This window comes from Myotis nattereri (assembly GCF_964212035.1).
Source record: "Myotis nattereri genome assembly, chromosome: 9".
Lineage (NCBI taxonomy): Eukaryota > Metazoa > Chordata > Mammalia > Chiroptera > Vespertilionidae > Myotis > Myotis nattereri.
Window position 1 is genome coordinate 17,316,483 of NC_138084.1, and position 23,171 is coordinate 17,339,653.

Genomic DNA, 23,171 nt, shown 5'->3' on the forward strand with positions numbered 1-23,171 from the left:
GCTATGAAAACCTTCGTTCTCCAGCAGGTAACGTGGCCCAGCTCTGCTGCCTCCCCCCAGGCTCCACCTGGGGCCCTGCGGTGGGTGGGGCGGGCTCCCTTCAACCAAGGCAGCTGCTCACATCGCCAGTCCGTCTTCTCTCCCCACCCTCTTCCTTCCCAGCCTCCCCCCACCCGTGCTGGCTCACTGGTTCTGAGGTTCTCCCCCGTGTACTCCCTCTCTTCTGCCAGAGAGAGATTTGGGGGAATCTTCCGACTCAGGAGAGGACCTGCGCTACTTGCTCCACCTTTGATGGGTTTATTCCCTGGTGGCCCTGGGTGCCTGAATTCATCTCCCAGGGCCAGGAGGTGTGGCCAACTCTCATCCTACCTTTCTGGTCCCCAGGGGACGTCATGCCCGGCTTCTCCCAACTTCAGGGGCCATGATGATGGCTGCGCCTGTGCCTTACGCCTTCTCCTGGCCAAGCAGAACCCTGCATGGCTGGGGCAGGGGCGACTCTGAGTCTGGCATTTGGGGCTGTGGACGTGTGTACCTTGCCTGATGCCTCCCGTCACCTCCCTCCCGGGTGCTGTGCTCGCCTGCCTCTCCTGCTCGGTGTGTCTGCTCCAGAGCCCTCTGACGCTCTCCCTCACACAGGCGGGCCTGGCCTCTCCTGCCACTCAGGAAAGGAAACGTACACGTCTGGTGGGTTTAGTGTCAACACGCCTCATCCAGCCTCAGGACGCTCTGTGTCGGGGCTGGGAGTACAGGGGACTGTGCATAACAGGACCCGAGTTTCGGCTGGTGACAGGGATGCAGCTCTCTTCTCCCAGCCCGACTGAGGGTACTCCACCCTCCTGTGCTTCTCAGGGGCCCTGGACAGCAGCAGGGACCAGGCTGGTGAAAGATTAACCTGCTGCCGTGCTGGGGCTCCCAGAGAAGTGGGTAGAGTCGCGGCCACCAGCAAGGAGCCATGCAGACCTCAGGGCAGTGTCTGGGGACGTGTCCTCTCCTCCTGCAGGGGCTGGACAGACGCTGCCGTAGCCTGAGCTGCAGCCCTAGGAGCAGCCCGGAGGGAAGGGCCCTGTGCCGGGCGCTGCCGCCTGGGGGAGCTCGGCACTACTCTTAGTTTTGAACTTTCTGTTTTGTTTCTTGCCCGTCCGGTTTTAGTTCCTGAAATTAAAGAAGTGGTGAGCCACAAGTACAAGACACCCATGGTGAGTGTGCCATCAACCCTGACAGGCCAGTCTGCACAGGGCTTCGGACAGAACGGGGGCTCTGCGAGCACAGGGTGAGGGGTGATAGGAGTGACCTGAGGCGAATTTGGTCCGGATGCCAGAGGTTCAGCTGAGGCTGACAGGTCTTCAGCCCTGGGGGAGAGACGCACACTGATCCCCTCTCCCACCGGCCAGCTCTGAGGCCTGGCTGAGGGCCGAGCCCAGGGCGAGGCACGCGTTTCCCTGGCAGAGCTCCGTGTGAAGAGGTGAGGTCTCAGGGGTGTTGATCCGCCTGGTTTTCTCCCCGTCTAGGCCCACGAGATCTGCTACTCGGTGTTGTGTCTCTTCTCGTATGTGGCTGCGGTCCGCAGCAGTGAGGACGACCTCCGAACCCCACCCCGGCCCGTCTCCAGCTGATGGAGGGTGACGGCTGCCCCAGCCCAGGGGCGCCCTGGCCTCTTGCCTCTTGCTGTTCCCCAGTGCATGATGCTGCTAAGACCAGATGCGGATGACGCACGTTCTCTGCAAGCCCCTCGCGTGGCTTAGGTGGTTCCCAGTTATGTGTCTGTTGGTGTGTCTTAGTGTGTTCATCACAGGGCTGAGCTAGCCTCTTCCGCCTTCTCCCTCTTCACTCCCAGAAGACCAGCCTACTGTTCCCTCAGGGCTCGGTGTGTGAGTGTGAGTGTGTGTGTGTGTGTGTGTGTGTGTGTGTGTGTGTGTGTCTGTGTCTGTTGGGCCAGTGGCTTCTAAGAACTCTTTGGCACAGGCCAGTGTGAGTCCACGCCTGCATGCCCTTGAGACATTTGTGCTGTGGCTCCGTGTCCTTGGCATTGTGACCTCCCAGCGCAGGACTCTGGCTCTTGTCCTCTGTGATCCAGCACAGCCGGGCGCCTGGAACAGCCCCCTCTGGGGAGTAGTGAGGGAAGCTTAAGGCTTCCTGAGCGGGGTGGGCGGCGAGAGGAGGGAGAGGCCCGGGGCAGCAGAGTGAGTGGCAACCTCCCTGCTTCCTGACGCATTTCCTAAGCTGGCAGCTACCACCCGCCCGCCCGCCCGTGGGCCACACACAGTCTTGCTGCTGTCACCATGGCCTCCACCACTCAGCGGAGCAGCTCTTCCCCTGGGGTCTGCCTGGCCTTAGGCAGAGGAGAGCAGACTGGTTGGGGCCAGGAGACTCCCAGGAACCGGAAGGGGTGGGCAAAGGCCACGTTCGGTATACACACCCGTATCTGCAGGCGCGTCTCCTGGCACCGGGTGCCAGAAGGGAGAGAGGGCCTGGGAGTGGGCAAGAGATGACTGTACATATTTATTTCAGCTCCACATTATTTATAGAAAATGTACAGACGTGTGAATGTGAAATAAATGTCCTTAACTCTCCGTGGGCTCCTGGCACTAAATGATGCTTCCTCTCGCCTGGGCCTGAGGAAGGCTGGCCTAGACTCTACAAAGGCACCTCTGGTCTGAAGGGAGCGGGAGATGAGGTCACGCCCACCTGAGCTCTGGCGCTGAAGCCCAGCCTCCCACCTGCCGGCCCAGCCGGGCTCCGCCCCGCGCTCCCGGGCCCCCTGGGTCCTGTTAGGGCCCGCAGAGGGCTGCTATGCTCGGAATTGGCCACTAGAGGGGGCAGCCCAGCTCTGGTGTTCCTTCCAGGTGTGATCCCTAGTGCTGTCCCGTGGCCGGGACCTGGAGCTGCACAGACACGGGTGGGCCAGGAGTGTCGGGGTGGGTGGAACTCGGAGAAGCGACCCTGGGCCCGGCCGTCAGGGAGTTGTTTGCTCTGCCATGGGGAAACCTCACCCTCCCTGGCAGGAAGGACCCTCTACACCACACTGTCAGGGCACCTCTGAGACCTGCTGGCTTCCTCCTTCCAAAGGGAAACGGATGGTCAGGTGTGGGCTCCCCGCCATGGGATTCAGGGGTGCCTAGGCCATGGGCTTGTTGCCCACCGAGACCCCACAGCAGCCCCCAGGCCTTATGGGCACAGAACCGCAGCACTGCCCAGGCCCCGGCTGCTGTGACCGTGGCCACCAGAGCGAAGACAGTACTGAGCACATGCGAGCGGGCAGGAGCCGGGTGTGCTGGCTCTGTGTTGAGGCACGTTCTCTATCACTGATCCTCCGTTTCCTCCTCTGAAGACCGTGCAGTGGGGGAAGACAGCTTCCTCCCAGGACTCATGTTTTCTGAGTTTCGGGCTCCGCTCTGGGCCTCATTTAACCGTCTGCCTTCAGTTTGCTCTGAAGACCAACTAAGTCTCCCTGTGCCTGTGTGAAACCCGTGGGACAGGACGAGCCAGGTCTCTGTGCTGCACTGATCTTTATTGCCCGTACCCCCCGGGGAGAGCGGCAGGCCAGAAAGACGTCCGCAGCCATCATTTCCCGAGCTCACGCGCTCTTCGCCCCCACGATGGGAGAGCTTCAGCGGGAGCTCCGAAGGGTCAGTCTGCACAGTCCCCACGCCTGCTCATCACCCCTCTGCAGCCTGCGATGCTCCGGCCGGCCCGGTCACACCGCGCACACGTGTCCAGCAGCCGGAGGAGGCTTGTCCAGCTCCCCTCAGGCTCCTGTCACACGGCTGGCATCCGGTGGCACCTCTGACACAGATTCCCTTGTGAGTGAGCTGGACTAAGAGCCACCTGCACCCCATTTCCAAGGGCTGTGGCCCTGCACCAAGGGCCAAGGCTGATTTGGGCCTGGGGCGGTTCCGAGCACATACCTGGCCGTCCCCGAGGAGGCAGCCTGGTCACTGAGGCACTGCAGAGAAGGAGGCTGTGCTGTGGGCTGCACCTTCCAGCACCACCCGTCCTCCCAGAGGCTGGGAGCAGCGGATGTGGCGACCACTGCTCTTCTAGGCAGAGCAGCTGGGGCCCCGCCCGCTCTTCCACCCAGGCCCTGGCCCGGCGGGCTCCTCACCTCGCACCTCCAGGCGGCACTCACACTGTGCCTCGCCCTGCAGGTTGGTGGCCCTGCAGACATAGACACCCCCGTCGTAGGGGCAGGGCTTTCTGATCTCCAGGGTCAGCACGCCCTGCTTGCTGAACATGCGGAAGCGGGCGTCTCCTCCCAGGTCCAGGCCGTTCTTGAGCCAGGAGATCTTGGGCTATAAACCAGACAGTGGGAAGGAGGGGGACTCAGGTGGAGAGGACCTGGCAGGGATGGAGGGAGATCGGCATTTGTGTTTCTACTCCGGGGGCTCCCACTGGAGTCCCAAACTGTCCAAGGCTGGGAACGGAGAGCTGATGGGGTGTGCCAGGCCCTGCTCAGGGAGAGGCAGAGAGAAGGGGACAGCTCGAGGCCGGAGCTCTGCCGCCTGGGCCTGGGTTCCCTACCTTGGGGCTGCCTCGGACGGCACAGCAGAGAGTGGCATTGTAGCCGGCGATGACCGAGCGGTTCACCAGGGGGTGGGTGAAGCTTGGGGCCTCGGAGAAGTCCATGGCCTTGTAGTCGGGCGGCTCATATGTGATGCCTGGCGGTGACAGGGTTTTGTACCAAGAGGGCCGCACCCAGCCAGGCTCCCTCCCTGTGCCCACTGGCTGCCTGCCCCAACGCCCCCGGGGGTGGGCGTGAGGGCCCAGCACCTGGTCTGGGGATGAAGACGGGCTCCTTGGTGGTGGCGGCTTTGTCACTGGGCCCCACCATGTTGTGGCTAAAGACCCGGAAGTAGTAGCCGTTGCCGATGATGAGCTCGGACACCACACAGTGGGTGCGGCGGTAATGCTCCAGGACCGTGAACCACTCCTGCGGGGTGGAGAAGGGGTCTCTGGGGCTGGGGCTGGGGGCTGGAGGGCAGGCCCTGCTTCCTACCAGGGGCCTCTCGGTACCCCTGGTGTCTGCACCCCAGCTGTGCGGAGACCAGGTCACGGAGGGTGAGAGGCGGCCCATTCTCAGGGCAGGGGAGTGCAGCTGAGACCTGGGCCTGCCAGGCCCCAGGAGGGGTGCATGTCGGGGGGGCCCAGGCTCACCATGGTCTTCTTGTCTGCTTTCTGTACCGTGTACCCCGAGATCTCGGTGTTGCCATCGTCTTGGGGTGGCTTCCACTCCAGAGCCACATTGAAGCCCCACGCCTCTGTGACCCGGATGTCCTGGGGAGGACTTGGCTTGTCTGCAGGAGACAGACCCGGTGGAACCCCACACCCTGCTCCAGGGCCCATCACCCCGCCAGCCGGGGCCTGGCGGCCCAGCTCGGGGACCAGAAGCCAACGGGCTAGAGGGAGGCCCCAGGGCCACGCACCAACGATCTGCAGGACCAGCGTCGCCTTGTCCTCCATGTTCTCGATGCGCAGCGTCACCTGGTAGGTGCCGGAGTGGGCGCGGCGAGCGGCCCGGATGAAGAGGATGGTGTCCGTGGGGCTGTTGCGGATGCTCACCTCCTCGCCCGCCAATGGCTGCCCCTCTTTGGTCCAGGTCACCTGAGGCCGGGGCTTGCCCTGTGGGGAGGGACAGCTCACCCCCAAGCCTGGCTCTCCCTGAGAGCCGGCCACCCCCATCCTCACGTGCCCGGGTGGGGTCTCGGGTGAGCCCCGAGGCACATCTGTCCGCGAGGCATGAGCCACACACAACAGGACAGAGAAGGGGCCAGCCCTACCTGGAAAGGAATGAGGAGGTTCACAGGCTCCCCGACCCTCCTCTGGATGGTCTGGCGTAGGTGCCTGGGCAGCTGGAGCCGTGGCCGCTCTGTGGATGTGGAGTGGGCAGCTCAGCGAGAGCCACCCCGGCCCAAGGCCTGAGGTGTGCCATGGCTCCATTCTCTCCTGAGGCAGGGCCCAGAGAGCTGCAGCTAAAAAAGCACTGCTCCCTAGGTGTCCCCTCCTATAGCTCCCCCTAACCCAGCCCCAGAGGGTTCACAAAGCGCCTGCTTCCCCCTGAGCCTCACCACACTGCTCAGGAGGCAGGGATCAGAGAGGGTGTGCAACTTGCTTGAGGTCACACAGGCCAGGATGCAAATCTAGGCTTTGGACCCTATTACCACCCAGTTTGCTGTCTCTTTCCACCCTGAGAACCAGTCCTTACACACGGTTGATCCTTTGTTAGGAAGCGAGGCCCAGATGGGTCAGCTTGACCCCAAGAGGCATCACTGCTCAGTCCTGAGCACAAGGACAAGATCTACCTGCTGGAGCCGAGACTCACGGGGCAGAGGATGCACAATAACCCGTGCTTTCCCTGCCCCAGACGGGCTGACAGGGGAAACCAAGAGGACACTTTCTGCCCAGGTTTGCCCTGGGCCTGGGGCCTGGATGAAGGCTCCTGCCCCTCCAGTCCCTGCCCAGCAGGCAGCTCCTCCCCCAGGAGGGCCCGTCTGACCGTCCCCACCTCCAGGGGCCCCAGGGCCAGGTGTCAGTGGCAAGTTCTGTGACCAAAGGGGCACTCACGCAGGATCTCCTGCACCGTCACGGGCTCCTTGGTGGTGGCGGGGGCTCCAGGCCCGGCCACATTGTGTGCCCGCACCCGGAAGAGCAGCCGGGCCCCCGTGGGCAGGTCCTTCACCAGCATCGAGGTGCGCTCTGTCAGCCCCTGGAGGGCAGCCACCCACTCGGAGCCTGGGGGGATTGCAAAACCACGGGCAGTGTCAGCATCGACACCACCCTGCTGCCTGCCTCTGGTGGCTGTCGGGGCTGCCGCTGCAGGGAGGGCCCCGCGGGGTGGCAGGTGCCCGGCAGGGCTGTTTAGAGAAGGGCACAGGCTGCGGGCCCAGGCTGGGCAGCGACACTCACCGCCCTCCTGGCAGTACTCCACACTGTAGCCATCCAGGCCTCCGGCTCCCTCGCGCTCCGGGGGCCTCCACTTGAGGGACACTGTGGTGTCGGAGATGTCCTCCACCGCCAGGTGGGTGGGCTCGCTGGGGGGGCCTGGGCAGAGGAGGGCAGAGCGGGGCCTGAGTCACCCGGGGCTTCCCCTTCGGCTGGCTTTCAAGCACTTTAAGAGACATTTAAGCTCCGTTAACAGGCGTGCCGCTAGATAAGCTTAAAAACAAACAGGTACAAAAGAGCTCCAAGCAGGAGAAGGCACCCAAAGCCTCAGAGAGCTTAGAAGGAGCCACTTCTGTCCGAGAGCGCGAGTGCGGGAAGCTAGCCTGCAACACGGGCGTCTCCTCCCCTGCAACGGGTGAGCTGACTCAGAGCCGAGCAAACGGCAAGTCAGTCCTAACGAAGGAGGCCTGGACCCCTCTCCCCACAGGCACCCCTTCCTGCCATCGCCCCAAGCTCTGCCCTCCCCCTGGGCTGGAGGGGGCGCCTCCCCCAGCCTCAGACAGCTGCTCCCAAAGGCTCACACATCCCTGTAGGGATGGGGTTCCTGGAGAGCCTGCCACACCCTCCATGTCTGCGCTACCCTTTCTGCCCCCGAACTGCAGACGAGGGAACTGAGGCTTCGGTGAGGCGACGGCTCAGGCGGGCCTCCTGGGACGGTGGAGCTGGCTGGGCAAACTCGATGTCCAACTCCTGGTCCAGGGCCCTTCCCACAGACAGACGTGCCTCGGGCCTCAGACACCTGCTGCCCTCCCCTTGTTTCCCCCGGACAACCCTGGTTGGAGGGAGCAGAGGACAGGGGGCAATTGCCATTCTTGAGCACCTGCTGTAGACCAGATGCTCTGCCGGCACTAACTCCTGTCGCCCTAACCACAGCTCTGTGAAGTCGGTGCCTTACCCCCTTCCACAGAGTGGAAGGTGAGCCTCGCGAAGATGAGACAAGGCTTAGGGGGTGTGAGTCCCCGCTCCGGCCCCACCAGCTGGGGGGCCTTGAGCAAGTCACTTAACTTCTCGGAGCCTCACTCGCTTCATCTGTGAGATGAGCGATTGCCCCTGATCCCAGATGACAGACCAGGGGTGTAAATGCCCAGTGTGGTGGCCGCCCACACAGAGCAGCTGCTCTCGAGCCCCTTGGCCGGGGACGGCACGAGGGCCGCGCCAGGCGGGGCCGGCTCACCGACGGGCATGAAGGGCTGGGAGGCAGGGCTGGGCCGGGACATGCCGATGGCGTTGACCGCGTAGACGCGCATCTCGTACACCACGCCCTCGATCATGCGCCGCGCCTCGTGCTGCAGGTCCCGCAGCAGGTCGAAGTTCAGCCGCATCCACCGGTAGCTCTTCTTCTTCTTGCGCTCCAGGATGTAGCCTGCCGAAGGGAGGCAGGGGCTGCGGTCTGGGGCCCAGGCACCCCCACCCTGCCCTCGGGTCGGCCCTGGTGCCCTCTACTCACCCAGGACGGGCTGCCCGCCGTCGTAGGCAGGCGGCTCCCACTGCACCGTGCAGGAGTCCTCGCCCACGTTGCTGATCTTGGGGGCCGCAGGGGGATCCGGCACATCTGGGGGAGTCGGGGACCCACATCAGCCCTGCCCGGGCCCAGGGTCAATGTTGCTCATCCCCTTACCCCCCAACCACCCCCAGAGCCAGAGCAGCCCTCTGGAAGGCAGTTCTGGTCATGTCGCCTCGGACCCACCCTTCATGGCTCCCACTGCCCATGTTCACCCGTGTCCCCGTCCCCATCCTCCCCCTGGACCTGCGAGCCTGGCCTGCCACGTGTGCTCAGTGACTCAATGAGTCGGCGGATGGGCCCTCCCTGGTCGCCCCTTTCCCTTCCCTGCCCGGACCCCGGCCGGCCGGCCTCACCGATGACCTTGACTGTCAGGTTGACCTGGTCCTCGCCCACAGGGTTCTTCACGGTGACCGTGTAGACACCCTCGTCTTCCTTCTCTGCCCCCTCGACGGTGAAGATGCTGCGGTCCTTGGTGGTCTCCACTCGGACCCGGCCCTCGGTCTCACACAGCAGCTGGGGAGGGGGACATGGGCGGGGGGAGGGTCCATGTTGGACTCCAGAAGCTTCTGCAGCCTCTGGGATGGCCAACAGCCCCGAGATGGGAAAGGAGCTCAGCACAGGGTCTGGGGGAGGCACAGCCCCGTGTCCTCTCTGTGCCTCTGTTTCCTTGTCCGCTGAGTGGGGATAACGTGACCTCACAGAGCCACTGTGAGGGTCCCTCATGGCTGCTGGCAGAGGACCAGCAGCAGCAGGAGCAAGAGGGCTTCCCGCGATGAGGAGGGTGAAATGCTGGACAGACATGTGTGGTGTGTGCGTGGAGACCCCGCCTGGGGCAGGAGCACCGCTGACCAGATGTGGCACCTTCTCTATGGCACCTTCTCGGAGGCCTTGCCCAAGGGTGGGTCCCGTGTGCAAACAAGCCCGGTCCTACCTCCAGCCTCACTCACCTTCTTTTCAAACACCCACTCGTCACTGGCACCTGCATCCCCTGGGGCATCAGGTGCCTGCCCAGCTGGGACCTTTTTCCCCTGGGAACAGAGCAGAAGGGAAGGGAAGGAGGGGGAAGGTGGCTGACTCAGCCCGGGGGTGAGGGGGAGTCCCTGCCCAGCGGCCCCTCTGTTTCTCCTTTGCCCGCCTCCTCTGCTGCCCATCACCCAGCCAGCTGCATCTCCACACTCCCGGCCAGGGGCCACCAGAGGGCACGCACATGGGGGGAGCAGGTCGCGGCGCTCACTGGTCCCAAGCACCCATTTCACAGATGGGAAGTGGAGGAGGGGCCCGCGGCACCTGTGTCATGGTCTTCTGCCAGATCACCGTGGGAGCAGGGTCCCCGGAGATAGGAACGTCCAGGCGCAGCTTGTTCCCGGCCACGACCACGATGGTGTCCGGCTGGCGGCCAGGGCAGTCCAGGTGGATCTTGGGAGGCTCTGGGGTGGGCACACACACAGGTCAGAGGCAGAGGGGACACCCGGAGGAGCACGTGTCCCTGCCGTTTTATTGCTGAGGCATAATTCACACACAATGAGATGCTGAGATCTGAGCATAGAGCTTGCAGAGTTTTGACAAATGTACACACTGGCATAAGCACCACCCAATCAAGATCTAGAATATTCTATCACTCCAGGAAGTTCCGGGGAAGTTGTATTATCAGGATGCCTCATGCAGCATTTCTTAAACTGTGCTGGGGGGTGGGGAGTGGAGGGGCAGGGACATCAATGTACTGCCAGAAAAACAAACAAACAGTTTAAGAAACCCTGGATTAAACAAAATTAAGCACATTTCTTAACTATGCAAGAGGGGGTATGGGGGCAGGTGTTCAGTATTCCCCAAAGTTACTTTACCACGGAACCCCTCTGAACGGAGTATCTTATATGAAGTGAACCCCATTTGGAAGGTACTACTCTAGAGCAGGGATCCTCAAACTTTTTAAACAGGGGGCCAGTTCACTGTCCCTCAGACCGTTGGAGGGCAGGACTATAGTTTTAAAAAAAACTATGAACAAATTCCTATGCACACTGCACAGATCTTATTTTGAAGGAAAAAAACAAATGTTTTCGGCGGGCCGCATGTGGCCCGCGGGCCGTCGTAGTCTGAGGACCCCTGCTCTAGAGCATGCCTCAGTCTGGTCTATTCTCCTGGTTAAAGTTTTATCTGAAAGTAGGAGAGACTCTTCCAAAAGCAGGAAAAGAAATAGTAAAATCTCACATCTGTGCTGCCATCTGATGGCTCACCCACCATCTCCTCTCATCTTTCCCACCACCCTATGGAGGAGACAATACTAGGGTCCCCATTTTAGAGATGAGGAAACTGAGGCTGAGAATTATCGTTGGCCCATAGTCCTGAGTGGCAGAGCTGGGCTGGGTCTCAAGGTCCCTCTCCCAGATCTCTGTTCTTCTCTGTGAGTGGAGGGGAGACATGGCGGTGGTGGGGGTATGAGGAGGGGGCACACAGGGGCCCTGAGACTCACCCTGCCTGGGCACGAAGTCAATCTTGACCTCTGCAAGAGAAGGAAGAGCAGCTGGCACCAGGGCAAAGGCAGGGCCCAGCGACAGGGCCCCCTGCCACCACCCCCCCCCCCCCCCCGCCAGGGCGCAGCTCACCCATGAAGTGGAGCTTGGCGGACAGATTGCAGGCGAAGCCCTCAGGCACGAAGCTGTAGTCAGCCTCATCCGCAGGCGTGACGTCATCGATGGTCAGTTTGTGGACCCTGCAGGGCAGCAGTGGCTCAGAGGGTCCCACTGGGCCACACGCCCCTGGCCTCCCTGGACACCCCAGCCAGAGCTCCAGGGGCCCTGGCCCCCTCCTAGCTCACTGGGGTTCTGATGTTTTAAGTGCTTTCTTTCTTTGTTTTTGACTTTTCCAGCGCCTCTCGTGTAGGCAGGGTAGAAGTGTCCCTAGGCTGGGCCCTTGGAGGCTGGACAGAGGCTGGTCTCATTAATCTCCATGACCTTGGGCCCAGCACGGGCCGGCCCAGATGCTCGGGGCATGAGTAAGAGAGTGGGCGAGAGTGAGGGCCCCCCGCCAGGCCTGGCCTCGCCGTGGCTCCTGCCCCGTCACCACTGGGGAGGGCTGGGCCCAGGGCGAAGCCCCTCTGCCTCTCTCCCTGCTTCTCTCCGGCTCTGAGGGACTCTCCTCTGTGCTTCTGTCTCCCCACAGCTTTCTGTCTGTCTTCGTCTCTTCTTCTTACCTTCCATTTCAGTCTGTGTCCTGCCTGTCTGCCTGCCTGTCTCTCTTTGTCCATCTCTGTCCACTCTGTCTGTCTCCGTCTCTATCTCTTTCTCTGTCCCTCTGTCTGCTTCTCCCTGTCTCTCTGTGTGTCTCTCTGTCTGTCTCCGTCTCCCGGGGTGTCAGTCTGTCTCTCTGTCGTCTCTGTCCCAGCCTCCGCTGTCCCATGGCCCGCACACTCACCGCCCGATGTGGGACACCTTTATCCGGCTGTCGGGCACCAGCTCCTTCCCGTTCTTCAGCCACACGCCCCGCACGTTCTCGTCCGACACCTCGCACTTGAACACGGCCTGGTCCTTGGCGCCCACCGTCAGGTCGGCGATGCTCTGATACACCTCCAGCTTCTTCTCTGGGGGGCAGGGCAGAGCTGGTGAGCCGGGGAGGGCGTGTGCGGGTGTGGACGGGAATCCCTGGGAGAGCACGTGGGCATGGGAAGGGACCTCAAGTGTGTGTGCGTGGCACTAGCCAGGCCCACCCGACCCTCCCCCTGCCCGCTGAGGTGGCAGCCTCAGCCTCCCCCTTTCACAGATGAGGAAGGTGAAGCTCGGGGTGTCCGGGTGAGGCTTCGATCCGGCTGGCATGATTCCTGTCCTGGGCCGTGGGGCCGTGTGCTCCCCCCACACCCCCCCCCCCCCGGCCGCGGCCTCACCCTGCACGATGAGCTCGGCCAGCGCCTGGCCCCCGCTGGTGCGCAGCGCGTAGTGCCCGGCGTCCTCCAGGGTCGCCTCGTTGATGATCAGGTGGTGTTTGCGGCCGTCCTTCTTGAACCGGTACTTGAAGGTCTCTTCCCGAGTCAGCTCCACCCCGTCCTTCAGCCTGGCCGGTGGGGGGCAGCAAGTGCTGTGGCCTCCTCTGGGGGTGCCCAGGCCTCCCACCCCGTCCCAGGCCCCAGCCCCAGGCCCCTGGCACTCACCACTTCACCTGAGCCCCCTCCTCAGACACCTCGCACTCGAACTCCACCCGCTGCCCCACCATCACCAGCTGGTCCTCCAGGGGCCTCACGATCAGCACAGGGGGCTCTGCGGAGGCAGGGGGGGGGGGCGTGATGGACGGGTCCCTCTGGGCCACCTCTGCTGAGTCCCCAGGTCCCCGGGCCCAGGGCCCACCTTTGACAAAGAGCTCGGTGCTGCACTTCTCCCCGCCCACCACGCACTGGTAGGCCGCGTCGTCCGCCAGCGAGCACTGGCTGATGGTCAGTGTGCGCTTGGCGCCATTGGACTCGAAGATGTACCTGGGCAGAGGCCGCGGAAGAGAGGTGAAAGCTGTGGCCTCAGCTCCTGGTGCCCCCTCCCTGCCCGCCCCCGCCACCGCCACCGCCCCATGCCGTAACCAAGCCTCCTGTGAGCGCGAGCGGGGCCTTACTTGCTGTGGAACAGAAGGGGCCATAGGTGTGTCCCCGACGGGAGGAAGCGAGACCAAGAGAAAAAGCGAGGAGCAAAGATGGAAAGAAAGAGAAACATGGGAAATTAGACCCAGCGAGAGAGAAATGCGGAGAGAGGGACAGAGACAGAGGACACGATGGAGAGGCAGAGAGGGCAGGGCTGGGAGCACCCCCCAACCAGGGTCCCCTCGCCGCACCCCCCCCCCCGCCCCCAGAACCTGCTCCGGCCCTGGCGCACCTGCCGCTCATCTGGATCTCCTGTCCATTCTTCAGCCACTTGACCTCGGCGTCGGGGTCGGCCAGCTCCACGGTCAGCCGGATCTTGTGGCCCTTGTTCACCTGGTAGGCCGGCTGCAGCTTCTTCTGGAAGGCTGAGCACCACCCCTCAGCCCTGCTCCCGGCCGCCCCGCCCCGCCCCCACCCCGGCTGGCCCTGGCGGAAGGCTCTCGCCCACAGCCACGTGGCAGAGGGCCCAGCCTCCGGCCGCCCCTTTGTCGCCCTGGTCTCCACTGTGCTGAGTCTCTCTCTGTTCGCCTGTCTTCCTCGGGGGCCTCTGTACCTGCTCAGCTCAGGGACACGGTCGGGGGCTTCCAGACGGACAGAGGCTCCGCGAGGAAGCAGGTGGCGGGAGGAAGGGCCCTGTCTGCCCCGGACTCGGTGTTAGCAGCAACCTCGGTGTTTGCGCTCCTGCCCAGAGGGCGGGTGAGGCCCCTGCCTTCCCAGCTCATCCTCAGGGCTGCCACCTGGCTGTCAGCCATGCTGGGGAAGGGCCACCTGCCTTGGGTGAGGGGCTGGCCCCGCCCCTTCTGTTTCTTTTGTTCTGTTTCCTGAGAGGAGGAGTCACAGGCCCCTCTCTCCTCCCAGGTGGAGGTCTCTGGCCTAACCTGGCTTCTTCCCCTTTTCTTGGGCAGAGAGGGTGCAGCAGGCTTCTCCTCTTTTCCGGGGGGCGGGGGCGGGGGCGGGGCGGGGGGGGGGGATCGCCTGGTTTTCATTTGGAGCGGAGGGCTCCCCTGGGCCTGTCCCTGGTTTGGGGCGGAGGGCTCCCCTGGGCCTGTCCCTGGTTTGGGCCGAGGGCTCACCTGGGCCCTGTCCCTGGTTTGGGGCAGAGGGCTCACCTGGGCCCTGTCCCTGGTTTGGGGTGGGAGGGCTCCCCTGGGCCCTGTCCCTTTGGGGCGGGAGGGCTCCCCTGGGCCCTGTCCCTGGTTTGGGGCGGAGGGCTCATCTGGGCCTGTCCCTGGTTTGGGGCGGAGGGCTCCCCTGGGCCTGTCCCTGGTTTGGGGCGGAGGGCTCCCCTGGGCCTGTCCCTGGTTTGGGGCTGAGGGCTCCCCTGGGCCCTGTCCCTGGTTTGGGGCGGAGGGCTCATCTGGGCCTGTCCCTGGTTTGGGGCGGAGGGCTCCCCTGGGCCTGTCCCTGGTTTGGGGCGGAGGGCTCACCTGGGCCCTGTCCCTGGTTTGGGGCGGAGGGCTCCCCTGGGCCCTGTCCCTGGTTTGGGGCGGAGGGCTCCCCTGGGCCTGTCCCTGGTTTGGGGCGGAGGGCTCCCCTGGGCCTGTCCCTGGTTTGGGGCGGAGGGCTCCCCTGGGCCTGTCCCTGGTTTGGGGCTGAGGGCTCCCCTGGGCCCTGTCCCTGGTTTGGGGCGGAGGGCTCACCTGGGCCCTGTGCCTGGTTGGGGCGGAGGGCTCCCCTGGGCCTGTCCCTGGTTTGGGGCGGAGGGCTCCCCTGGGCCCTGTCCCTGGTTTGGGGCGGAGGGCTCACCTGTGCCCTGTCCCTGGTTTGGGGCGGAGGGCTCCCCTGGGCCCTGTCCCTGGTTTGGGGCGGAGGGCTCACCTGGGCCCTGTGCCTGGTTTGGGGCGGAGGGCTCCCCTGGGCCTGTCCCTGGTTTGGGGTGGAGGGCTCACCTGGGCCTGTCCCTGGTTTGGGGCGGAGGGCTCACCTGTGCCCTGTCCCTGGTTTGGGGCGGAGGGCTCCCCTGGGCCTGTCCCTGGTTTGGGGCGGAGGGCTCCCCTGGGCCTGTCCCTGGTTTGGGGCGGAGGGCTCACCTGGGCCCTGTGCCTGGTTTGGGGCGGAGGGCTCACCTGGGCCCTGTCCCTGGTTTGGGGCGGAGGGCTCCCCTGGGCCCTGTCCCTGGTTTGGGGCGGAGGGCTCACCTGGGCCCTGTCCCTGGTTTGGGGCGGAGGGCTCCCCTGGGCCTGTCCCTGGTTTGGGGCGGAGGGCTCACCTGGGCCCTGTGCCTGGTTTGGGGCGGAGGGCTCACCTGGGCCCTGTCCCTGGTTTGGGGCGGAGGGCTCCCCTGGGCCTGTCCCTGGTTTGGGGCGGAGGGCTCACCTGGGCCTGTCCCTGGTTTGGGGCGGAGGGCTCACCTGGGCCCTGTCCCTGGTTTGGGGCGGAGGGCTCCCCTGGGCCTGTCCCTGGTTTGGGGCGGAGGGCTCCCCTGGGCCTGTCCCTGGTTTGGGGCGGAGGGCTCCCCTGGGCCTGTCCCTGGTTTGGGGCGGAGGGCTCACCTGTGCTCTTCTTCTCGTCCCGCTTCATGCCCTTGAGCCTCTTGAGCATGCCCCGCAGGTCGGTGACTCCGTGCTGGAAGGCGATGCGCTCGTACTCGGACGGGGGCGCCTGCCGCAGGATCTCCCACACGTCCTCCTCGGCTGGGGCCTCCAGCTTCGAGTCCCTGTGTCCGCAGTCCATGCACGCCGGCCTCAGGGGGTGCCCATGGCCAGGGCCGGACTGCAGCCCCCTCCCCGGGGCCGGGCTTCCCGGGGCCAGGACCAAGGAGCCTTAGCTGCCCCGCCCTCTGATCCTTTCCTCCTGGGGGCGGCGGGTGGGGGGGTGGCCTGAGCTGACATGGGTCCTCAGCCAGTTCCGGGGTTCCAGGGGCTTACGGCTCAGCCTGGGGGTGGGGCCAGGGAGGGTTCCTGGGGTAACAGAGGGGACAGGGTGCTGGGCGTCACCGCGCACTCACCGTGGGGTCCGGAAGCTGCTGCTCCAGGTGGGGCAGAAAGCGGGGACACATTAGCGCGAGGGCCATCTCTCCCCCAAGACCTGGGTCCCCAGGGGTCACCCTCCTCCCTCCTCCCAGCACTCATGCCCCTCTATTTGGGGGCAGCTAGGACGCACCACAGGCTGGAGGCTCCCCTGCCCACCTCACAGCCGGGCGTCAGGAGAACCGAGGCTCAGAGACTCCCGTCACTGGGGTCTCGCTCAGGTCCGCCCGGCTCCCAGCCCTCCCAGCTCTCACCGCGTGGCAGGGCGCCCGCTGCCCACAGCACCAGGCCCCACGCTTACTCTCTGGGCCGCAGCAGCACCGGCCAGGATGCAGGGTCGTGGGGAGAGAGGAAAGGGCACGAGTCAGTTGGGTGGGGGTGGACGGGCAACCCCGGCAGCTCTGGGGCCTCTCCCAGCGTCTCCTGGGTCCCCAGAGCTGCAGTGTGAGGGCTCGGGGGCGTCTGCAGAGCCCTCCTCACTCCTCCCAGCGGCAGGGCTGCCCCAGGCACAGACAGGACAGCCAGCTCAGAGGTATGGGATGCAGAGGCCACCCAGGCTGAGCCCGGCCTCACCGCAGCCTGGAGCCGCCCCGGCTCACCTCTTCTTCAGCAGCGAGCTGAAGTCCAGGACCCCGGCGTCCTCGCTGCTGTCACTGTGGAGAAGGACCCGGTGAAGACCCCCGGGAGCGGCCAGAGGGGCTTGGGAGCCGGGAAGACTGGGGTGGAGTAGAGTGAGAGAGAGGGACACTGGCCGGGTGGGGGCTCGCTGCCCATCGCAGACCCGGGGCCTGTGTACGGGCAAGTAGGGCCGGGGGAGGGGTACCTGGTCCGACGGCCACCTCCAGCCAGGCTCCTGTGGGAATTAGACCCAGTTCCTCACCTGCCCAGGGAGCTTGCTCTCCCCCAAGGCCATCAACTTCAGCCCCAAGCCCCCCATGACTCCCAGCCTGGACCCCCCACACCACCCCCAGCCCGGACCCCCCACACCACCCCCAGCCCTGCCCCCCACATATCACCCCCATCCTGGACCCCCCACACCACCCCCAGCCCAGACCCCCCTATCACCCCCAACCCTGAACCCCCATATCACCCCCAGCCCGGACCCCCTACCACCCCCAACCCTGACCCCCCACATCACCCCCAGCCCGGACCCCCTACCACCCCCAACCCTGACTCCCCCACATCACCCCCAGCCCGGACCCCGAGGCTGGCCTCCCCAGGCCCTGAGGGGAGGTGGCCACTCACGTGCGGCGGAAAGCTGACCGGAGGTCTAGGTCTCCAGGGCCGATGGCCTCTGGGTGCAAAGAGGGAGGTGAGTCAGGGAAGGAACTTCCGCGAGGGCCATCCAGGGTCACAGACTGCCCATCCATGGCCCATGGAGAGGGGGCACTGCCCCAGGACCCCACATCCTGAGCTTGCCCGGGGCCGAGGTCCAGGGAGGGGGCGGTTTAGGATCCCCAATCCCTCAGCACAAGTGGTGTAGCTCCTACTCTCCTAATTCGCCTTCACCTGTTCCCCTGCCAGGAGCCCAGGACACCAAGACAAGACCCAGACGAGATCTGCACTTGGCCGTCCCCCAGCCCAGCCCTGGAAGCCTCCCGGGGTTTCTCTCGGGCCCCTGCATGGGCGGTGTGGGCACAGGGTCAGCGCTGTCTGGCCGGGACGAGGCACCCTCCTTGGTGCTGGGGAACGGAGGCGGGTGCCGGGGACAGACCCATGGGGAGCCCGAGGTCAGGATGGGGCCGGGGCCCTCACCATGGACAGTGAGGTTGAAGTTGCAGCTGTCAAACTTGTCCTTGGTGGACACCTCACAGCGGTAGCCGCCAGCGGAGGTGGCCTGGGCATCGGTGATGTGCAGCTCAAACAGGTAGACCTGTGCGGTGAGGTGTTGGGGAGATGGGGGTCAAAAGACGAGGCCCTCACCCCTGAAGGAGGCGGGGGGTGGCTAGTGGCCACCGACCTTCTCACCCTTCAAGGTGAAGTTAACCCGTGCAGTTGTGTGTAAATAGCAAAAGGAGCCCCTTCTCAAGACTCACACTGCCATCTGCGGGCACAGGATGGTAAGAAAACAGAAATCTGTGATGGCTACCGGGCGAGTGGCATTCGCTGAAGATGAGGCACTTTCCTGCGATGCACAGCCACACAACCAACAGCACAGCCACACAACCAACAGCACAGACACACAACCAACAGCACAGACACACAACCAACAGCACAGCCACACAACCAACAGCACAGCCACACAACTAACAGCACAGCCACACAACCAACAGTACAGCCACACAACTAACAGCACAGCCACACAACCAACAGCACAGCCACACAACTAACAGCACAGCCACACAACTAACAGCACAGCCACACAACCAACAGCACAGCCACACAACCAACAGCACAGCCACACAACCAACAGCACAGCCACACAACTAACAGCACAGCCACACAACCAACAGCACAGCCACACAACCAACAGCACAGCCACACAACTAACAGCACAGCCACACAACCAACAGCACAGCCACACAACCAACAGCACAGCCACACAACCAACAGCACAGACACACAACCAAACGGCACAGACACACAACCAATAGCACAGACACACAACCAACAGCACAGCCACACAACCAACAGCACAGACACACAACCAACAGCACAGCCACACAACCAACAGCACAGACACACAACCAAACGGCACAGACACACAACCAATAGCACAGACACACAACCAACAGCACAGCCACACAACCAACAGCACAGCCACACAACCAACAGCACAGCCACACAACCAACAGCACAGACACACAACCAAACGGCACAGACACACAACCAACAGCACAGACACACAACCAACAGCACAGCCACACAACCAACAGCACAGACACACAACCAACAGCACAGCCACACAACCAACAGCACAGCCACACAACCAACAGCACAGCCACACAACTAACAGTACAGCCACACAACCAACAGCACAGCCACACAACCAACAGTACAGCCACACAACTAACAGCACAGACACACAACCAACAGCACAGCCACACAACTAACAGCACAGCCACACAACCAACAGCACAGACACACAACCAACAGTACAGCCACACAACCAACAGCACAGCCATACAACCAAATGGCACAGACACACAACTAACAGCACAGCCACACAACTAACAGCACAGCCACACAACCAACAGCACAGACACACAACCGAACCTGTGGGCCTGCCTGCCAGAGGCCCGCCCCTGGGCCAGTCACAGGCGTGGAAGGAGTTTCCCAGGCTCCCCATCCCCCTTCTTTATACCGCTGTGTGCCCCCCAGTGTCCATGTGTCCCCACAACCCCAGGGCCCAGGGCCCCGTGCCCACCTTGCTGGCCCGGTCGTAGCTGTCGTGCAGCTGAAGGTGCTGGCCCACCTTGCTGCTCAGGTCCACCCACTTGCCCTTGAACCACTTGACTACGGGCGGTTTCAGGAGGCTGGCCCCGGCCACGCGGGCCGAGAAGGTGATGCTGCCACCTGCAGGAGACGGTGGCAGTGGGCTTGAGGTAGCTCTGCTGCCGCCCTTCCCTCCCCCCTGGGCTGCGGTAGCCCCACACTCACCCACGGTCACCTCGCCATCCTGTGGCCGCGTCACAAAGAGGCCGATGGGGTCATCGGGGGCAGCGGGCCCATTGGTGGCTGCTGAACTTGACCCTGTGGGCAGAGGCCTTTGAGACCTGCGCTGGGACACCCCACACTGGCCCAGGCCCTCCCTGTCCGGCCCTCTCACCTTCGGGACTCGGGGAGCCTCCTTCCACCTCAGTGGCTGAGGCCGGGGCTTCTCCGGGAATGCCGGGGGCCTCGGCAGGGGCAGGGGCAGGGGCTGGGGCTGTCACAGGCTCTGCCGGCTCTGCAGGGAATGGGGTAGGGGCTGTGGAGTAGCTTCTACCCAGACCCCTCCTGCCCCAGGTCTCGCCTCCATCTTTGTAGCTGCATTAAATACTGTGGTGTGTGCACAGCTCACCTGGTTCCTCCCTTTTCCTCACCCGCCATGACCTTGTCTCTCCCCTAAATTCTCTCCCTTTCTACCCACCACCTCTGTGAGCTCACTGTCCCTCCCGAGCATCAGGCCCAGGAACCCACTGTCCACGGGGCATCTCGCTTGGATGCAGCCCTGTGGGCGGCGCACACTGAGCGGGAGCCAGCACCGGCTTCCCCAGCTCACACCCTCTGTGCTCACGTCGGTGGGTCCGTTCTGACCAGTTCTGGCGTCCACCCTCCTTTCCTTCCCCAGGCTCTGCCCTGGCCCAGGCCCCCAGCTGGGCTCCCTCCAGGCCCACAGCCCCCAGGGCTCCCCTGGGGCGCACACCTTCGGGCTGAGTGTGGGTGTCCAGGGGGAGGGCAGCCTCACGCACTGCTCATCTCTGAATTTCCCCGCCTCCACAGTGGCTGGATAGGCCAGGGAGCCGCAGGGGGCACTCAGAGAGGCCTCTCCCAGCAGAGGGGGGCTTTCCTGGCAGAGGGCACAGCCGAAGCAAAGGCGAGAGATGGGAAAGCACCTCCCACACCCCGGGCAATGGAGAGGTGGCGGGGCGGCCCCTGCTCCAACCCCCAGAAGTTCAAACCTCAGGGGAGACTGACCAGCGTCTTACCTGCTTCTACGACCTTGAGGTCGAATTTGACCTTGGAGGAGCCTGCGATGACTGCGTAAGACCCCTGGTCCGCGGGGCCCACGTCCCTCACTGTCAGCGTGTGCCGCGTGCCCTCGGCCGCCAGCCCAAACTTGTCGCTGGCACTGATGTCACTGCCCCCTCGCTGCCAGCGCACCTTCACTCCTGCCCGCTCTGTCTCGGCCTCGAACACGGCAGGGCCGCCGGCCGCCACCTCCACGGACCGTGGCTTCTTGCTGAAGGCTGAGACTGAAGGCCCAATAGAGGCTGCGGGGGCCCTGGCTTGCCCGTGCACCCCACCCCTGGGGCCCCTCTCATTCAACACGGTGATAAGCACTTGAACGCATCACCTCATTTCCTGCTCCAATGAAAGGGGTCGCTCTTACGCCCATCTCTCAGATGAGGGCACCAAGACTCAGAGAGGTTAAGTGCGTTACCAAAATCACACAGCCAGTAGGCGGGAAAGCCAGGGCTGTGGTCCTAATCACAAGACCTTGGCTAAGTGCATCCCAGAGTGACCCGCCCAGGGAAACCCGGGAGCTCAGCTCCCCCCCACCCCACCCCACCCCCCACCGCGCCATCTGGGGTCTTGGCGAGGGACGGGTATCTGCCTACTTGGACGCGGCTAAATTTGTCCCCTAAGGGCCTCAGGCTGAGAATCAGCGACTGAGATAAAGCCGGCCTGGGAGGGGGCTGGGGCCGGGGGACTGGATCCCTGCCCTGCACAGCCTCGCCGAGGACACAGGCCAGGACCGGGCCCGCGATCCCGCGAAAGGCTGTGACTTTCTCTGCCCTTGGCCGGGCTGGGGCCTCTTGACTGTCCTCTCCCAGAGCAGAGCGTCTGCGTAACCTCAACGCAGGGCCGTGCCCGGGGTCGGGGCCACGGGGGCGCCGGCTCCTAAAGCAGAGCCTCTCACAGGTGGAAAGAACCAACCCAACCCCTCCTGGTGGAGACGGGAACGGAGACCCGGATGGGGGAAGGCCTTGTCCAGGAGCGTTCAGCGAGCAAGCGCATCCAGACTCCACCTGGCGCCTGCCTGGGGCCTTTCCCCAGAAGGCAGGCCAGGCCTACCCTTGCTGCAGAAGGAGATGGGGCTCAGGGACGGTCCCCAGCATCTGACGGGGGCTGGGGGGCTGGGGACCTCCTGCCTTGGCTCTCTGCCCCCTTGCCCCTGACCCTGGGTTGCCCTCACTCCCAGCAGTAGGAAAGGAAGGAGAAACTGCGAGTCAGGAAAGGGCCCAGAAAGACAGTACGTACCCGCCTCAGGGCTCGATCCCAGGCCGGCCCCTGATTGTAAGGCCCCCAGCCCGCCCTGCCCACCTCAGCCCACCCCCCGCCTGAGCTACCTGGCTTCTTCCCCGGCTCAGGCATCTTGAGAGAAGTCAAACCAAGAACGGAGCAGGCACAGGCCACCCGAAGAGGATCTGGGCAGGGACCCGTCCCCCACTATATAAGGGGCCTCCCCCTCCCCAGGGCCCCCTTATCTGCCTCCTTCCCAGCTACCTGCTAAATATAGACAAATTCCAGAGAGCAGGGCTCTCAGGAGAAGGTGGGGCCGTGTTGTTCCTGGCTGTCCCTTCCCCCACCAGCCCAAGATGATGGCTCTGCCCCCCCACATCCTCAGTGAACCTCAGGGGAACCCCAAGCCCTGCCTGTATGTCCATCTGACGGGCACACGGTGCCGTGGGAGTGAGCTGGGCCCACGGCCCTGGGGTGGGTGGATCGAATGCGCATCCTCGCTGGGCGGTACGGGTGGGGGTTCCCCACACAGACCCTGGGGCCGCCCTGAGTCCTGCCACCGCCACTCCCTTCCCCTCCCAGGGCCTTAGTCTCCTCGCGGGTAACGTGGGGCGGTGACGGCAGCACCCGCCGCCTGGGCCTGTTCCGTGCGCGCCGTGGGTTTACCTACGGAGACGCCGGAGCAGGGCCGGGTGTGTGGGAAATGCGGAGGGACTGTGTGCTCCTACTATTTGACCCCGGGCATCACAACTCAGGGCCTGGCTGGCTTCGTGCTGTGGGGCCCTGGGTGCAGCTCACAGGGCCTCTCTGCTCCCTTTGTATATACATATCTACACATATCTACACATACGTGAAAGGAGCAGGTTACACGTGATGCCCTAGCGAGGCTGACCATGAGGTCGGGAAAGGCCACGTGCCCCCCGTGGTGGGAACTCACATCCCTGCGAACACAGAAATCCATTCTTTTCTGCCATTTAAACCACTTTTCAGCCGCATCGCAGGCCTGCGCGCCCCTGACCCTCTCTCAGGGCTTGGCGGCGGCGTAGGGAGTGTCACGGGGTGCGGAGGCATGCGGGGTGTCTGCCCAGCACAGCTGGCCCCAGAATCTGGGTTCCCTGCGGCCTGCAGGCTGCTGCGGGGAGTCGCCTCACTCCCGGCCGGCGGCCGCCACTTCTTGCTACTGGGCAGTCGGCAGCAAGAAGCTCAGAGACCCCCCGACCCCCTCGGCTGTTCCTCCCCCGCTGTGGCCTGGAAGCCAGAG

At 64.1% G+C, this 23,171-nt stretch overlaps 2 protein-coding genes across 7 annotated transcripts in view; one reads left to right on the top strand and one right to left on the bottom strand.

The window, feature by feature from the left end:
* The window catches only part of MADD (MAP kinase activating death domain), a gene marked incomplete at its 5' end in the record, with an annotated part of 34,176 nt that extends 31,606 nt beyond the window's left edge, over positions 1 to 2,570 (top strand). For all 6 annotated transcript variants that reach the window (XM_081099695.1, XM_081099696.1, XM_081099697.1 and 3 more), the window contains 2 exons: positions 1,150 to 1,196; positions 1,509 to 2,570. In XM_081099695.1, coding sequence (XP_080955821.1) covers positions 1,150 to 1,196; positions 1,509 to 1,613 — 152 coding nt within the window. In that variant the 3' untranslated portion in view covers positions 1,614 to 2,570. The remainder of the gene's footprint in view (positions 1 to 1,149; positions 1,197 to 1,508) is intronic.
* A 918-nt stretch (positions 2,571 to 3,488) lies between these two features.
* MYBPC3 (myosin binding protein C3) lies at positions 3,489 to 22,042 on the bottom strand (the record flags this gene model as incomplete). Its single annotated transcript, XM_081099300.1, has 31 exons — positions 3,489 to 3,783; positions 3,906 to 3,943; positions 4,103 to 4,289; positions 4,519 to 4,655; positions 4,768 to 4,927; positions 5,152 to 5,291; positions 5,421 to 5,616; positions 5,775 to 5,863; positions 6,559 to 6,726; positions 6,901 to 7,035; positions 8,111 to 8,299; positions 8,384 to 8,488; positions 8,794 to 8,953; positions 9,388 to 9,468; positions 9,728 to 9,867; positions 10,908 to 10,937; positions 11,041 to 11,147; positions 11,849 to 12,014; positions 12,315 to 12,481; positions 12,579 to 12,684; positions 12,772 to 12,896; positions 13,285 to 13,417; positions 15,545 to 15,708; positions 16,621 to 16,674; positions 17,267 to 17,315; positions 17,777 to 17,894; positions 19,389 to 19,537; positions 19,622 to 19,714; positions 19,791 to 19,910; positions 20,653 to 20,919; positions 22,018 to 22,042. 30 exons carry the CDS (start codon positions 22,040 to 22,042, stop codon positions 3,933 to 3,935), a joined length of 3,771 nt encoding a protein of 1,256 aa, XP_080955426.1. The 3' UTR covers positions 3,489 to 3,783; positions 3,906 to 3,932.
* Between the last annotated feature and the right edge of the window lie 1,129 nt (positions 22,043 to 23,171).